This window comes from Salvelinus alpinus, chromosome 30 (genome assembly GCF_045679555.1).
Source record: "Salvelinus alpinus chromosome 30, SLU_Salpinus.1, whole genome shotgun sequence".
NCBI lineage: Eukaryota > Metazoa > Chordata > Actinopteri > Salmoniformes > Salmonidae > Salvelinus > Salvelinus alpinus.
The window spans coordinates 33,858,699-33,875,873 of record NC_092115.1 but is presented as its reverse complement, the minus strand read 5'-3'; the positions used below and the strand labels follow the sequence as shown (position 1 = coordinate 33,875,873).

Genomic DNA, 17,175 nt, shown 5'->3' with positions numbered 1-17,175 from the left:
GGTACTCTACATAACCATAAAACTACCGCAGCTGTAAATAGGACACCATTCTTACTTACCATCCACTGTGAGTTTGGCCTGGGTCTTGTCGTCCAGGGTCTCACAGGAGTAGTAGCCACGATCGGCCGTAGTCACACTCTTAAAGACCAGGGTCTGCTTGGCTCCGTCCACCCTGATCTCCATGTTGCCTCCAGGCTGTAGCACCACGCTGTTCTTCATCCACCTGACCTCTTTAGAGGGTTTACTCAGCTCTACCTCCAGCTTCACCTCCTTCTGTTCCTCCACCACCATCACATTCTCCAGCTTCTTCTTGAACATCACCGGCTCCACTGTCAGGGCACAAAGAAAACACAGATATTACAACTCCTTTCTGAAAACTGTAGCCCTTCTAAGCAAAGTTGCTTAGAAGGCTTCTACATTTTTGTAAACAATGGCTGTAATTGTATATCAATCAATGAAGATAATCAGAGGATTTTACAGAACAGAAGCATATCCATGGGAAATGTGCATATTTTTTATATCGTAAGTGTTAAAGCTGCAATATGTAACTTTTTGGGCAACCTGACCAAATTCACATAGAAATGTGCATTATAGATGTCATTCTCATTGAAAGCAAGTCCAAGAAGCAGTACATCTGTTCTGTTTCTATGCTTCTCGTTCTTAAGTTTAGCTTTTGCATCTTTTACTTCTGGTTTTGTACACCAGCTTCAAACAGTTGAAAATACTATATTTTTGGTTATGGAAAATATATTTCACAGCGGTTTAGATGGTAAAATGATTCTCTACACTATACTTGCTCTTTTGGTCACATGAAACTGAAATCAGGCAAACTATTCGAATTTTATCTCAATAGTGCACCTTCAAAGCGAATGGAGGTTGGTTCTTACGTTGCACTTGGAGGGTAGCACTGCAGGTTTTGCCCTCTGCATCAATGCTGATCTCTTGAGCATCATCCTGACTCACTGAGGTGACGGTGAGGGAATGGCTGGTGCCCCCATGCTCAATCTTATATTTAGGCCCAGCAGTGATGGGCACGTTGTTGCAGAACCATTTCACTTTGACGTCAGCTGGGGTGACACTGCACTTGAAGATGGCCTCCTTCCCCTCCACAGCAGCGACGTTGCTCAGCTTGGAAGTCAGCTTCACCAGTCTGGGTGCTGAAAAGGACAGAAAATAATTGATTATTTGGAGACATAATTAGACTCAGGAACACAGAAAATGTGTTAATATGGAAATAAATGGCTTAACATCTAGTGTGTTTGACTATATGTCTGTAACTACTGTATGCTGTATCTTGTATATGTCTGTAACTACAGGTCATGTTGTAGTAGTCAGTGACCAAGTTGTAAATCTAATAAAAACAAAGCCTCAGCTACCTTTGGTGGAGACCTTGGCAGAGGTCTTATCATCTTTGCATTCACAGCTGTATTCTCCCTCATCCTCTTTCGCCATTCCTGTCACAGTAAGGACCCGCTTGGGACCATCAGTGCTGACACAGAACCTGCCGCCGGGTTTGATCTCACAGCTGTTGTGGCGCCAGAGCACGTCCCCTAAGGCTCGGTTCATTTCACAGGTCAGGGTCAGTGTACCACCCAGCTCTGTGGCTACAGGCTGCAACTGCACCACAAACTTCAGCGGTGAATCTGAAGAGAAACATGGCCAGCATTTCATTAGCTAAATGGAATATGTAGGATCTTCATAGGTATTGACTATACTCACAGAAACATACAACACTAGCCCGTCAATCAATTGTTCTGACGAATGAAAAGCAAACTAACCCTTGACTTGAACTTTGAACTCAAGCTTGTCGTCAGCAGTGTGGCATGAGTAGGTGCCACTGTCTTTGACTTCAGTGGACTTCACAATCAGGGTACGAGAATGTCCCTCTCTCTTCATGTCATACTTAGAGCTCTCCTTCAACTCCACACCGTCCCTGAACCACTTAACACTGGCACTCTCCGAAGTCAACTCAGTGGTCAAAACAATCTTCTCACTTGCTTGAACACTGCATGCACCCTTCACTGCAGTTTTTTTAAACTTGGCAGAGGATTCTAGAAACAAAAAAGGAGACTTGTTAATATAGAGGTGATAGCAAAGACATTGGGTACAACAAATATTGTTGAAAGTCAATGACATCCTACCTGCCACCTCTATCTTGAAGGCCAACTTCTCCGCTCCAACCTCACAGGTGTACTCTCCAGCATCCTTCTTCTCCACCTTCTCTATCACCAGCTGACGAGTCTTGCCCTTTGTCTCCATGGAGACGGTCTTACTGGAAGTCAGCAGCTTGCCATCCTTGTACCATTTCACCTCTGTCTTGGTATCGGACACCTCACAGCTCAGAGTGGCTTTCTGGGAGAGAGTAGCTTTCACCTCCTTCTGTACAGACTCCTTGTTGGAGAAGGCAGTCTCTGAAGGAGAAATCATGAAATGGCACAGTAATATTAGAAACCCTTCATTTAGGGTGGAACACAAAAAATACAGGAAGCATATCTCTACATGGGATATACATGGGACTGGGAGTCAATAACCAGCAATTCAAATATAGTTTTAGATAGACGCAAATATGCAACCGAGAGACAGAAATCTACAACAAAAACAGGCATTCAGAGAACATCGGCTTGAGTATATAAATTTTTTTGGGGGGGGGAACATTCAGCATCCAAAGCCTTGAGAGAGATATCAATATAGACAACCAGCTTTCATACCTGCCACCTGTATCTTGAAGGCCTGTTGCTCTGCTCCAACCTCACAGGTGTACTCTCCACCATCCTTCTTCTCCACCTTCTCTATCACCAGCTGACGAGTCTTGCCCTTTGTCTCCATGGAGACGGTCTTACTGGAAGTCAGCAGCTTGCCATCCTTGTACCATTTCACCTCTGTCTTGGTGTCGGACACCTCACAGCTCAGAGTGGCTTTCTGGGTAAGAGTAGCTTTCACCTCCTTCTGTACAAACTCCTTGTTGGTGAAGGCAGCCTGGACCTCTGAATGGGGATCAATCAAGGGTATGGTAAAATCCGAAACCTCCAATTCAGGGTAAAACAATCCCAACCCCAAATCAGAAACCATTAACATAATCTTGTACATGACAGACAAAGGAGACATCAAGTGATATTGCCAGAGTAAGTTAAAAATCAGCATTTCTCAAGCATTATGAGACAAAGACAATTCAACAAACAGAAACAGACAAATCAGACATCAACATGAACAAAACAATCATAATAGACAACGGTATAACATCTCTTCGCTTGGGAGAAAACACATGTTGACAATGTAGAGCACACACTGTATATTCACAACCATTCAAACACCAAAACCTTGAGAGAAACATCAATAGACAGCCAGCTTTCATATTGTCCATACCTGCCGCCTGTATCTTAAAGGCAACTTTCTCTGCTCCAACCTCACAGGTGTACTCGCCAGCATCCTTCTTCTCCACAATGTCCAACACCAATTGACGAGTCTTGCCCTTTGTCTCCATATGGACTGTCTTGCTAGTAGTCAGAAGTTTGCCGTCCTTGTACCATTTCACCTCAGTCTTGGTGTCGGACACCTCACAGCTCAGAGTGGCTTTCTGGGAGAGAGTAGCATGTACCTCCTTCTGTACAGACTCCTTGTTGGAGAAAGCTGCTTGAGTTTCTGAGAAAACAATAATGGAGATGCATGGTAGTACCAGAAACATTACATTCACGGTCAAATAATCCCAATAACCAAACCAGATACCATATCTTACACACAACAGACACAGAGGATATAAATAGATACAATTGCTAGATAAATTAACCATCTGCATTTCTAAAGCAGAAGACAATTAAGCAAAACAGACATTTCAAAACAATCAAACAACACAACAGTATAATATCTATTTTCTTTAGGGAAAACATTTATAGACAATGTAGAGAACACATACACTGAGTGTACAAAACATTAGGAACACCTTCCTAATATTGAGTTGCACCCACTTTTGCCCTCAGAACAGCCTCAATGCGTTCCACAGGGATACTGGCCCATTGTTGACTCCAAGGCTTCCCACAGTTGTGTCAAGTTGGCTGGATGTCCTTTGGGTGGTGGACCATTCTTGATACACACAGGAAACTGTTGAGCGTGAAAACCCCAGCAGCATTGTAGTTCTTGACACACTTAAACCGGTGCACCTGGCACCTACTGTCATACCCCGTTCAAAGGCACTTCAATATTTATTTTTGTCCATTCAACCTCTGAATGGCACACATACACAATCCATGTCTCAGTTGTCTGAAGGCTTAGAAATTATTCTTTAACATGTCTCCTCCCCTTCATCTACACTAATTGAAGTGACATCAATAAGGGATCATAGCTTTCACCTGGATTCACCTTGTCAGTCTACGTGATGGAAATAGCAGGTGTTCCTAATGTTTTGTACACTCAGTGTATATTGACAACTATTTAGCCTCCAAAGCCTTCTGGGGAACAATAATAGACAGCAGCTGTATATGTCCTTACCTGCCATCTGAATCTTGAAGGCTAGTTTCTCTGCTCCAACCTCACAGGTGTACTCTCCAGCATCCTTCTTCTCCACATTTTCTATCACCAGCTGACGAGTCTTGCCCTTTGTCTCCGTGGAGACGGTCTTACTGGAAGTCAGCAGCTTGCCGTCCTTGTACCATTTCACCTCTGTCTTGGTATCAGACACCTCACAGCTCAGAGTGGCTTTCTGGGAAAGAGTAGCTTTCACCTCCTTCTGTACAGACTCCTTGTTGGTGAAGACAGCCTGGGTTTCTGAAGGAAGAACCGTTGAAGGATATAATGGAAATGAAAAACCTTTCACTCAATATAACACCAAAACAGGAACCATATCAGCAGACTGGACAAATACAGGAGGCATTGGACATTGAGCAGCCTTGCAAAGTCAACCATCGGAAATTCAAATGCTGTCTGGAGACGTACACACACACCAGAACAACAAGCAAGGAAACAGAGCACTCCGATATCCCCATGAGCAACATCAGTCAAACAAGACACAATATTAAAAGGACATTGTTGTGAGGAATCAAAACGACCAATTAAAAGACTCCCCAGACCTATCTGTTTGTAAGATAGAACGTACAAATTCTATGGTCCCTATTACACTTTGAAAATAACAAAATAGCTGAAAGTTTGTAAGATAAAAACAGAATTAAAAATGTAACTGTGTCTGCCCCAAAACATCTCCTCAGACCTAGGTACTGTAAATCTCTTCTTGAAATAAGAATAATACAATTTGAATTCGTAGGACAGACAAATGGGCAACCATTCCAGCAACCAAAGCCTAAATGGCATCACAGAGGGCATGTAACTAAAAAATTACTCCTCCTTACCTCCTGCCACGTGTATCTTGAAGTCCAGCTTTTCTGTTCCCACCTCACAGGTGTACTCTCCACCATCCTTCTTCTCCATCTTTTCTATCACTAGATTACGAGTCTTGCCCTTTGTCTCCATGGAGACGGTCTTACTGGAAGGCAGCAGCTTGCCGTCCTTGTACCATTTCACCTCTGTCTTGGTATCAGACACCTCACAGCTCAGAGTGGCTTTCTGGGAGAGATTAGCTTTCACCTCCTTCTGTACAGACTCCTTGTTGGTGAATGCAGCCTGTGGTGCTTCTGATGAACAATCATGCAGGGGCACAATGGCAGAAATATTTCATTTAGGGTCAAACAGTATCAACACCAAACACAGGACACATCCCTTACTGTCCTGTACAGACATGGGGACAATGACCTACAGAACGTACACCGGGAGTCAACAATTCTAACATGATACGGAGACAAACAAACTATGCAACAAAGATGGAAAGAGACTTTTCAGACAGAATATAAGCTAGAGCAGCAACACAGATTGCAGGAGACATCAACTTGGGAAGACAACTCAACAAATGAAAGAACCTCTGTCAAACACACGTTTTATTGGATAAATATCTTTAGGACAGGCATATGGACAACCATCCCTCCCACTATAAGCCCTATAGCAGACGATAGACGGACAGTAAATCCAATAGTTACAAAGCATCCATACCTGCCACCTGAATCTTATAGACCAGTTTCTCTGCTCCAACCTCACAGGTGTACTCTCCAGCATCCTTCTTCTCCACCTTCTCTATCACCAGCTGACGAGTCTTGCCCTTTGTCTCCGTGGAGACGGTCTTACTGGAAGTCAGCAGCTTGCCATCCTTGTACCATTTCACCTCTGTCTTGGTGTCGGACACCTCACAGCTCAGAGTGGATTTCTGGGAGAGAGTAGCTTTCACCTCCTTCTGTACAGACTCCTTGTTGGTGAAGACAGCCTGGGCTTCTGTGAATCAACCATTAGCAATTCAAATATAGAATGGGAATAGACACACAGCGCCAAAAGGGGCAGAGACCAGTGAGACGTCCCAATAAGCAACAATATCAAGCCAGAGGTCAAAACAACCAGAGACAAATCAAGCAAAGAAACAACCTTGATGCGGCAAATACAGGTGTAGGATTTTTACAGTTTGCTTCAGCAGGAAAATAATCCTGCAGCAACAGTAAATGTGAATTATTTGTAGGGGTTGCTACATTTTTCATAAGGCAAAATAAAGTCTGAAATGTCGAAGTGGAAATTACAAACTTTAAAAGCATTTTTCAACTTCAAATACACTGCAAGTTTCACATTTCCTGTATTGCAGGAAAGTTGTCCTGCAACAGGGTGATCAAATTAAGATCATACCCCCCTGTCTGTATACCCCCTTGTCTGATAGAATCAACTAATCATAAATTGAAATTTTAACACTATGGCAACAACAAAACAGGCATTGGTTTCTTACTGAGACTAAATCTAAATGTAATTTAACAGTACATTTGCCAAAGCTTCCCAGAGGACAGATAAATATATAACAGTTATATTTTCCTAAGATAAACATGTCAAATGCGCATATCAGACAACCATTCCAGCAAAAGCAAACCAGACAGCGAGTAGATCCTCCTTACCTGTCACCTGAATCTTATAGACCAGTTTCTCCGTTCCAACCTCACAGGTGTACTCTCCAGCATCCTTCTTCTCCGCCTTCTCTATCACCAGCTGACGAGTCTTGCCCTTTGTCTCCATGGAGACGGTCTTACTGGAAGTCAGCAGCTTGCCATCCTTGTACCATTTCACCTCTGTCTTGGTGTCGGACACCTCACAGCTCAGAGTGGCTTTCTGGGAGAGAGTAGCTTTCACCTCCTTCTGTACAGACTCCTTGTTGGAGAAGGCAGTCTCTGAAGGAGAAATCATGAAATGGCACAGTAATATTAGAAACCCTTCATTTAGGGTGGAACACAAAAAATACAGGAAGCATATCTCTACATGGGATATACATGGGACTGGGAGTCAATAACCAGCAATTCAAATATAGTTTTAGATAGACGCAAATATGCAACCGAGAGACAGAAATCTACAACAAAAACAGGCATTCAGAGAACATCGGCTTGAGTATATAACATTTTTTTGGGGGGGGACCATTCAGCATCCAAAGCCTTGAGAGAGATATCAATATAGACAACCAGCTTTCATACCTGCCACCTGTATCTTGAAGGCCTGTTGCTCTGCTCCAACCTCACAGGTGTACTCTCCAGCATCCTTCTTCTCCACCTTCTCTATCACCAGCTGACGAGTCTTGCCCTTTGTCTCCATGGAGACGGTCTTACTGGAAATCAGCAGCTTGCCATCCTTGTACCATTTCACTTCTGTCTTGGTATCAGACACCTCACAGCTCAGAGTGGCTTTCTGGGAAAGAGTAGCTTTCACCTCCTTCTGTACAGACTCCTTGTTGTAGAAGGCAGACTGTTGGGTTTCTAAGGGAACAATCATGGAGAGGCAAAGTTGCATCACAAGGGATTAAACACTAAAAACATGACCTTTCGACTCTGGACATCTGTCTCTCTCTCTTTCTCTCCCTTCCCGGAGGACCTGAGCCCTAGGACCATGCCTCAGGACTACCTGACCTGATGACTCCTGGCAGTCCCGTTACCCAGTCCACCTGGTCGTGCTGCTGATCCAGTTTCTGCTGTTTTGCCTATGGCTATGGCACTCTGACCTGTTCACTGGATGTGCTACCTTGTCCCAGACCTGCTGTTTTTTTTACCCTCTCTCTCCCTCCCCTCCTCTCTCTCGCCCTCTCCCTCGCTCCCTTCCTGTCTATCACATCTGCTGTCTCAACCTCTGAATGCTTGGCTATGAAAAGCCAACTGACATTTACTCCTGAGGTGCTGACCTGTTGCACCCTCTACAACCACTGTGATTAATATTTGACCCTGCTGGTCATCTATGAACGTTTGAACAACTTGAATAACGATCTGGGCTTAGTGGCCATGTACTCTTATAATCTCCACCTGGTACAACCAGAAGAGGACTGGCCACCCCCCAGAGCCTGGTTCCACTCTAAGTTTCTTCCTAGGTTCCTGCCTTTCTAGGGAATTTTTCCTAGCCACTGTGCTTCTATGTACGTCTAAATTGCTTGCTGTTTCGGGATTTAGGCTGGGTTTCTGTATAAGCACTTTGTGACATCTGGTGATGTAAAAAGGGCCTTATAAATACATTTGATTGATTGATTGATTGATTGACATGGGTAGCATTGACTGATAGTTAAGCATGCCAACCACCGACAGCTCTAATATTTCAGAGACAGACACAGCGCACCATTGAGGTGTCCTGAGAAGCCATGATATTCACCCAATGAAACAACTTCAAAGCCAAAATCTACAAACCATGTTTTATCTGATAAGCTCACCGATTTCATTCTCAATTATAACATATTGAAATTAACAAAACAACCATACATTTCTAAGATAACGAGCAGAGCGGAAGCAATTCAAAAGTTGTTCATTTTCCAAACCATCTCCAAGGACTGAGAGGGAAAATGTTTTACATTTGAATGACTCGCACATGGACAACCACTCCAGCAACCCTTTGTCAAAAGCAGACAATAGACAGTCAGAATATTACCTGAAACATGTATTTTAAAGACCAGCTTCTCTGCTCTAGCCTCACAGGTGTAATCTCCAGCATCCTTCTTCTCAATTTTGTCTACTATCAACAGACGACTCCTGCCCTTTGTCTCCGTGGAGACTGTCTCACTGGAAGTCAGCAGCTTGCCATCCTTGTACCATTTCACCTCTGTCTTGGGGTCGGACACTTCACAGCTCAGAGTGGCTTTCTGGGAGAGAGTAGCTTTCACCTCCTTCTGTAGAGAGTCCTTGTTGGAGAAGACTGCCTGTTGGGCTTCTGTGGGAACAATCATAGAACGGCACAGTAAAATCAGGAACCTTTATTTTAGAGTTGAACACTAAAAACAGGAACAATATTTGCATAGGCAGTCTGGGATTCTGAAGGGCCAATGGTTTTTGTAGATTTGCCTAGGTTATTAAACAAACTGAAATGCAATGATATTATTTGTCCAGTGTGCTCGACAGACATTCCCTTCTCTCTTACCTTTTATCTTGACCTGGAATGTGACTTTGTCCTCGACTGTCTCGCAGGAGTAGTGTCCCTCGTCACTCTTCTTGACATTCTTGACGACCAGTCTCCTCTGTGTCCCTTTGGAGACGATGGTGGTTCTTTGGTCCTCAGTGACCAATGTCTGATCCTTCCTCCACACCACCACCCCGCTTGCAGACGACACCTCACAGTTCAACTCAAGGTCCCCGCTGAGGGCAGGCGCCACCCCCATGGGACCCCTGGGCTTGTTCAGGAACTTGGCTTCATCTGGAAGAGAAACAGGGATGGGATTTGTCATCAAGAACAAAAACTTGAATTGTCCACTTTTTTTATTCATAAAAATGTGGCAGCAATCCATTGAAACCTTAAAGTTATAATTAAATGTTAACAAAGGACCATATGGAATTGAATATGAAAAAAATTCATGCAATGACAGAATTATCTGTGATGATTTATTCGCTTTTTCAAATACTGGATTATTCTATTATAATCAAACAGTTACATTTCATACACCATCATATGATAAGTGGGTGTCTGCCTGTGCGTGGTTGGAAGATGGGGGACGGTACCAGTGACACATTGGACTTTATTACAGGATGACAGAGAGCTCTTTTCCATGCTAGACGGCTCACTACCACCTGGTGTTAGCTGTCACAGCCCAGTTTGTCCCTGTGTGTCACATGGCGTGAGAGGGGCTTTCTGTAGGCAATGTAGGTTAGAGGTTCCATTTGATACACTGTGTCACTTTAAGACTCGGGGTCTGACTAACCCACTGGATTTAGATTTATTTTATTTTATTTAAATTAAAAATTAAAAACGGTGTTCAGTGAAAATATACAGCATTTTGCTGTTCCTGCAACTCTAATGAAAGGATATGGCGATCTGAGGTACCAGGTTTCCACTTTCCACCGGGTGCCAACAAGTTATTAATAAGTTGTATACATGTACTCATTGCAGTGGTTTCTTCTTTCTAGCATGACAGATTACTACAGCAGTTGAGGTGAATCTTTTTTCTTGATCTTTCGACTGTTGTACCTTTTAGAGAAAGCTGCAGGGACATTCGGTCTTCATTTAAGACACACTCATAGATTCCCGTGTCCTCTTCGGTGACGTTGTGCACCATCAGGACCCTCTTGCGGTCGGTGCTTATGCACTCATACTTCTTGCCCATCTTCAGCTCCCGTCCATTCTTCATCCAGACCACCTACAGAGTTAGAGGAAACGTTCAAATTCGGCTGAACACAACCCACATAAGAGTCAGCGTAACACATTCATTAACACAGTGAATTGAATCAGAACAATTCTAAAGAGTTACATTATTTTGGTATTTATTACACTACCCCTTTTAAGTTTCCTAACCCTAACAGACCAATAAAGCATTACTTTGCGCATTCATTCATTCAGTCATCTGGACTTTTCCCACTACACACCTGAGCATCATAATCGGACACCTCTGTGGTCAGCTGGGCGGAGGACTGGGCGCTGCAGGTCACCACCTCAGTGTGAGCGGACTTACTGGTGAACCGGATAGCTGGAGCTACAAATAGAGGTTTCACCTGTAGCTGTTGTTTGTGTAAAATCTAATGGAACGATGAGGACTGTCTACCAACAGAAAACACCTGAGGGACTGAAGTTAGGAACTGAGGTTCCTAACTGCTTATATAGCATGAATACAAAAGGACTCATAAAGACACTGTATATAGAGCATCTATAAAGGCAAGTCTAAGCATCAATCTAATGAAGACATGCACATTCAACCCACAGATCTTATTCTTGGCATTGCTCTCTATTCCAGTGCTTACCCTTCACGTGGAGTATACAAGTGCTCTCGGAGCCACCGCCCACAAATTTGACCACTGCTCCATTCATCTCCATCAAGACAGTTCGGATCGTCAGCGTATGTGTGGTCTTTTGGCGTGTGATGAGGTAGTCAGCCCCACTCCGCAGGAGGCGGCCGTTGATAGACCAGGAGCCAGAGCACACGGCAGACAGGTCCACGGAGAGGGAGGCCTCCTCGCCTGAGATGGCTGTGCTGTTCATCAGGCCTGTCTTCAGCTCTGCAGAGGGCTCTGGAAGAAACGGTCAAATAAATCACGTCAATATGCTTTATTCAAAAGCAGCATGCTGGGGTTTTACTGAAGTGATAAACTCTGGAGAGGGCGTGGTTTATAGGATGTATTGTCTCACAGCTAGGGGTTTCGTGTTTATTATTCGTATTGTTAAGCCAGAGACGGAGAGAAATAAATGACACATGGGGGAGTAATAATAATGAGATGTTTCTCTGTCTCACCGAGGTAGAAGGTCCCAGGCACCTCCATGTATTGGCTCTGGCCGTAGTCGTTGACTGCGGAGATGCGGAACTGGTAGCTGGCCTCCTCTGTGATATTCTGGATCGTGATCTCAGTAAAGGGGCTGACCTCCATGCCATTGCACCTCTGCCAGGTCTGGGCACCCACCTTCCTCCTCTCTACCATGTACCCTTTGATGGGCACGGGGCGGTCACTGTCTGGGGGGGACCAGTGGAGGGTGATGGACGAGTCGGTCTTGTTACGCACCACCACGTCGATAGGGGGATCTGGAGGGTGCTTTCTGGCAGCTGCGGAGGGAGATGTAGTTTGATTAGGCTTATGTATGTATGATACATCCTGAGATAATTCTAAGTGATATGATGCATCTGCAGATGTACATAACATAAGAGTTAACCTTTGTGATGGGATTATTCAAAAGTGTACTCTAATTTAGGATTCCCTTATTTAGTGTCGTGATAGGAAAAGGGCTTTGAGTCTGTGTTCTAGGTCTATGTCTGTAGCTCACCCGCGACAGAGAATCGTGTGGAGGTCTTGCAGTCTCCAGCCACAAAGGCCACCTCTCCTGAGTCGTCGGCCTGGCAGTGGTTGATGGTTAGCGTGTACTGTCTGAGGGTGCAGGCAATGGATATCCGTGTGTCCGGCTTCAGACGCTCGCCGTTGCGTGTCCAGTAGGCGTCAGAATTGGGGTGCTCCAGCTCAACGCAGAAGATCACTGTATCACTCCCCGACACTACAGTCCTCCTGGGAAGCTTCTTAGTGATGTTCCCTGGAAGTGACAAGCACAGGGGTCACCAAAGGGCAGGTGTAGTGTGGTCTACAACGCTGCAGCACTAACACTGTGTAAACTGAATACCAAGGTTATTGTCCCCTGGAGAGGTCATAAATGAAATTGGATACCCCCTTTGCACCGTTAAATATTTTGACAGTATTTTGACAGTATCGTTTGACAGTAATATGCAGTAATGCCTATTCCTTGACGAAACTGCATAACATGTTGTTGTAAACTAAAGCAGTGTTAACTTCTGTCTTACATGTTTCCCATCAAAGTATATGTAGGAATGATCTCAAGGTTGATGATGTTGCCTTATCTGTTAATGGATGCATCAGAAGGTTGTCAGAAGACTAGAGAGACAAGAAAATGGCTCTCGTACCCAGCACAGTGAGCTCGGCTACGGTGCGGCTCCCCTCCTTCATCTCGCAGATGTAGACGGCATCATCATTAGTGGTGACATTGCGGATGGTGAGGCGACGCATGGTCCCCTCCTCTTCCATGCAGTACTTGGAGCTGTCCTCCAGACGTGTCTCCTCCATGAACCAGCTGGCCTGGCTAGCCGAAACGGGCACCTCACACAGCAGCATGGCCGTCATCTTCTCCTGGACCTCCACATCCTGCAGCTTCCTCCTGAACGGCACCTTGGGCTCTGAGGATCATGGGAAGAGCGCAGAATAATACTCAAAAGGTGAGGAAAATTATGCATATTGGTAGATACTGTTGGGGTAGGTTCCTTGTTCGTTGACAATCATTTGCTTATGGGTGAAATCAGCAATCAGACAATATCTTTAAGTAATTCAATCATTAATTTATGAATGTAATTGCAGACAGAAGTTGACAACGGGAACATAGCACGCATGTTTCCGAGTAAGTTCTGCAAAATAGGAAAGGGTCCAAGTTGCTTTAATATGCTTGCAGTCAACCCCTAGTGATGTAACTGCCTACGTCAACACCTTCTACTCATGAGACCAAGCCCATGCATCAGGAGAGACAATAGTTTGAGTGTTTTCTAAGGGCTCAGCAGTAATTTTCCACTCCCCAAGTTGCTTTATAGTGGTATGTCTGACTAGTCTCTTATCTCTTTTACTCCCCTGCAGGGTTCTGTGTCTATGAATCTCTTTTAGCCTTGAGGCGCTTTCTCACAGACACCCTGTTTTGACTGCAATAACTCACACATCCCTCAGACTGTTTCTTATAAGAGTCAGAAACTAGAAAAGAACTGTGGAACAATATTAAACCTTATAATGCATATATATATTGCTAATCTGTAGTCCAGGACCCTATAAATGTAGTGGGGGAGGGTCTTATAGCCCTTCCCCTTCTATTAATACAACATAAGCATAATCAATTATTATAATACATCAATCATTTGGTGCAGCCCCTATCATGACCCCAAGGTGAACCCCATCAATACATAAGTCAATTGCTCAAAAAGTCAATCTCTTTTTGTTTTTGCCTATTCAATGAAGGTGTCTTTCTTTGAATACACTGTACCATAGAATGCCTTGGGCTCTGACACAGGAAGATTACAGAAACATTTTCAAAAGGTGAGTGACTCCAGTAATTAAATTAGCTAATGTATCTACAGTATCTCTGAACACTCCATGCACCCCTTTAAACAAGTATGTATACAGTAGTAGAGCTTCAATCACTTATGTATTTAATCTGTAATCCATTAACAACCCAATAATCTCAAACCAACCCACCTCAGGAAAGAAGTGTAAAAATGTGATACACACACGTGATTTATGACCGTCTATGGGCTCCAATAAATGACTCAGGGTATAAAAAAACATGTACAATCCTTAGAGAGCAGATTACAGAAACAAAAGGAATCATCTCCATTTAGGCTTAATAACACTGGTGTAAAGTACTTAACTTCTTTGGGACAGGGGGGCAGTATTGAGTAGCTTGGATAAAAAGGTGCCCAGAGTAAACTGCCTGCTACTCTGTCCTAAAAGCTAGAATATGCATATTATTAGTAGATTTGGATAGAAAACACTCTGAAGTTTCTAAAACTGTTTGAATTATTTCTGTGAGTATAACAGAACTGATATGGCAGGCAAAAACCTGAGAAAAAATCCAACCAGGAAGTGGGAAATCTGAGGTTGGTTGTTTTTCAACTCATTCCCTATTGTAGATACAGTGGGGTATTGGTCATGTTGCACTTCCTAAGGCTTCCACTAGATGTCAACAGTCTTCAGAACTTTGTTTGATGCTTCTACTGTGAAGTGGGGCCGAATGAGAGGGGATTGAGTAAGGTCTGCCATGAGCTGAACATGTGTTAGTGATTAATATTATCTCTATTTATGCTTTTTGTGACTCCTCTCTTTGGCTGGAAAAATGGCTGTGTTTTTCTGTGGCTATTTATGCTAACATAATCGTTTTTATGCTAACATAATCGTTTGGTGTGCTTTCGTCGTAAAGCCTTTTTGAAATCTGACACATTGGCTGGATTCACAACAAGTGTATTGTATGTGTGATTTCATGAAAGTTAAATTTTTATAGTAATTTATTTGAATTTGGCGCTCTGCATTTTCACTGGATGTTGGCCATGCCGGACGCTAGCATCCCACATATCCCAGAAAGGTTTTAAGTAAAAAACAACAACTTTAAAGTACTACTTAAGTAGTTTTTTAGGGTATCTGTACTTTACTTTACAATTTATATTTTTGCCAACTTTTACTTTTACTTCACTACATTCCTAAATAAAATAATGTACTTTTAACTCCATACATTTTCCCTGACACCCAAAAGTACTCGTTACATTTTGACAGGAAAATGATCCAATTCACACACTTATCAAGAGGACATCCCTGGTCATTCCTACTACCTCTGATCTGGTGGATTCACAAAACACGATTGTTTTGTTTGTAAATTAGTGTTGGAGTGTGCCCCTGGCTATCCGTAAAAAAATAATAATAATAATTGTGCCGCCTGGTTTGCTTAATATAAGGAATTTTAAATGGTTTATACTTTTACTTTTGATACTTAAGTGCATTTTAGCAATTCCATTTACTTTTGATAAGTAAATTTAAAACCAAAAACTTTTAGACTTTTACTCAAGTAGTATTTTACTGGATGACTTTCACTTTTACTTGAGTCATTTTCTATAATGGTATCTTGAGTGGGTTGAGTCACTGATGTGATTTTCCTGTCCGGGTTGACGCCCCCCCTTGGGTTGTGCCGTGGCGGAGATCTTTGTGGGCTATACTCGGCCTTGTCTCAGGCTAGTAAGTTGGTGGTTGAAGGTATCCCTCTAGTGGTGTGGGGGATGTGCTTTGGCAAAGTGGGTGGAGTTATATCCTGCCTGTTTGGCCCTGTCCGGGGGTATCGTCACCTCCAGTATTTATGCTGCAGTAGTTTATGTGTCGGGGGGCTAGGGTCAGTCTGTTATATCTGGAGTATTTCTCCTGTCTTATCCGGTGTCCTGTGTGAATTTCAGTATGCTCTCTCTAATTCTTTCTTTCTTTCTCTCTCTCTCTCTCGGAGGACCTGAGCCCTAGGACCATGCCTCAGGACTACCTGGCCTAATGACTCCTTGCTGTCCCCAGTCCACCTGGCCGTGCTGCTGCTCCAGTTTCAACTGTTCTGCCTGAGGCTATGGAATCCTGACCTGTTCACCGGACGTGCTACCTGTCCCAGACCTGCTGTTTTCAACTCTCTAGAGACAGCAGGAGCGGTAGAGATACTCTGAATGATCAGCTATGAAAAGCCAACTGACATTTACTCCTGAGGTGCTGACCTGTTGCACCCTCGACAACCACTGTGGTTATTATTATTTGACCCTGCTGGTCATCTATGAACATTTGAACATCTTGGCCATGTTCTGTTATAATCTCCACCCGGCACAGCCAGAAGAGAACTGTCCACCCCTCATAACCAGGTTCCTCTCTAGGTTTCTTCCTAGGTTCTGGCCTTTCTAGTGAGTTTTTCCTAGCCACTGTGCTTCTACACCTGCATTGCTTGCTGTTTGGGGGTTTAGGCTGGGTTTCTGTACAGCACTTTGAGATATCAGCTTATGTAAGAAGGGCTTCATAAATAAATTTGATTTGATTTGATATCTTTACTTTTACTCAAGTATGACAATTGAGTACTTTTTCCACCACTGCTTAATAATGCTTTAGTTCTCTAAGATGTAACTGTCTGTTTACTTTATTATGGAATGAGTTTACAAGGCAATTTACAATGGGTTCAAAATAGTGCCTTATGCTTTTGGGGAAATCATATTCACTTACATTTTGGGTAATTCTTTATGTGCTGCTCTCATCTTTACACATATCGTATCATCTAAATGTGTGTGTTTTGAATGTTTGGCTGGGACTTTGACTACTGAGTAGGTTTCTATTATGACCTTTTCCAAAGTTGCTTCTTGCGTCCCAGGGGGGTTATCAAATTATCTGGTATTAATAGGAACACTGGTGCATACAGGGCAGAGGGATACAGCCCTTCTCCTTTGCAAATCCCCCGACAAAATCTTATAAAACAACAACACAACAACAAGGCAGGCATGTCGAGTATCCATTATCTGGCGTCAATTATAACCAGACGCAACCAAATGCCTGCCATGGGCTCTGCACTCGCTGTCAAATTGAGACAGAGATTAACAACCGCCATTGATAATCCATGCTTCAGGCTTGT

At 43.5% G+C, this 17,175-nt stretch overlaps 1 protein-coding gene across 7 annotated transcripts in view; it reads right to left on the bottom strand.

The window, feature by feature from the left end:
• obscnb (obscurin, cytoskeletal calmodulin and titin-interacting RhoGEF b) overlaps nucleotides 1-17,175 on the bottom strand; it is a 93,463-nt gene that overhangs the window by 67,135 nt on the left and 9,153 nt on the right. For all 7 annotated transcript variants that reach the window (XM_071375929.1, XM_071375930.1, XM_071375931.1 and 4 more), the window contains exons 3-22: nucleotides 12,914-13,183; nucleotides 12,268-12,528; nucleotides 11,744-12,049; nucleotides 11,256-11,522; nucleotides 10,884-10,990; nucleotides 10,489-10,657; nucleotides 9,448-9,720; nucleotides 8,962-9,240; nucleotides 7,533-7,811; nucleotides 6,966-7,235; nucleotides 6,031-6,306; nucleotides 5,337-5,618; nucleotides 4,483-4,758; nucleotides 3,364-3,639; nucleotides 2,709-2,984; nucleotides 2,142-2,411; nucleotides 1,779-2,051; nucleotides 1,377-1,643; nucleotides 888-1,157; nucleotides 60-329 (exon numbers count right to left, since the gene is read on the bottom strand). In XM_071375929.1, the coding sequence (XP_071232030.1) occupies nucleotides 60-329; nucleotides 888-1,157; nucleotides 1,377-1,643; nucleotides 1,779-2,051; nucleotides 2,142-2,411; nucleotides 2,709-2,984; nucleotides 3,364-3,639; nucleotides 4,483-4,758; nucleotides 5,337-5,618; nucleotides 6,031-6,306; nucleotides 6,966-7,235; nucleotides 7,533-7,811; nucleotides 8,962-9,240; nucleotides 9,448-9,720; nucleotides 10,489-10,657; nucleotides 10,884-10,990; nucleotides 11,256-11,522; nucleotides 11,744-12,049; nucleotides 12,268-12,528; nucleotides 12,914-13,183 (5,217 nt within the window). The remainder of the gene's footprint in view (nucleotides 1-59; nucleotides 330-887; nucleotides 1,158-1,376; nucleotides 1,644-1,778; nucleotides 2,052-2,141; nucleotides 2,412-2,708; nucleotides 2,985-3,363; nucleotides 3,640-4,482; nucleotides 4,759-5,336; nucleotides 5,619-6,030; nucleotides 6,307-6,965; nucleotides 7,236-7,532; nucleotides 7,812-8,961; nucleotides 9,241-9,447; nucleotides 9,721-10,488; nucleotides 10,658-10,883; nucleotides 10,991-11,255; nucleotides 11,523-11,743; nucleotides 12,050-12,267; nucleotides 12,529-12,913; nucleotides 13,184-17,175) is intronic.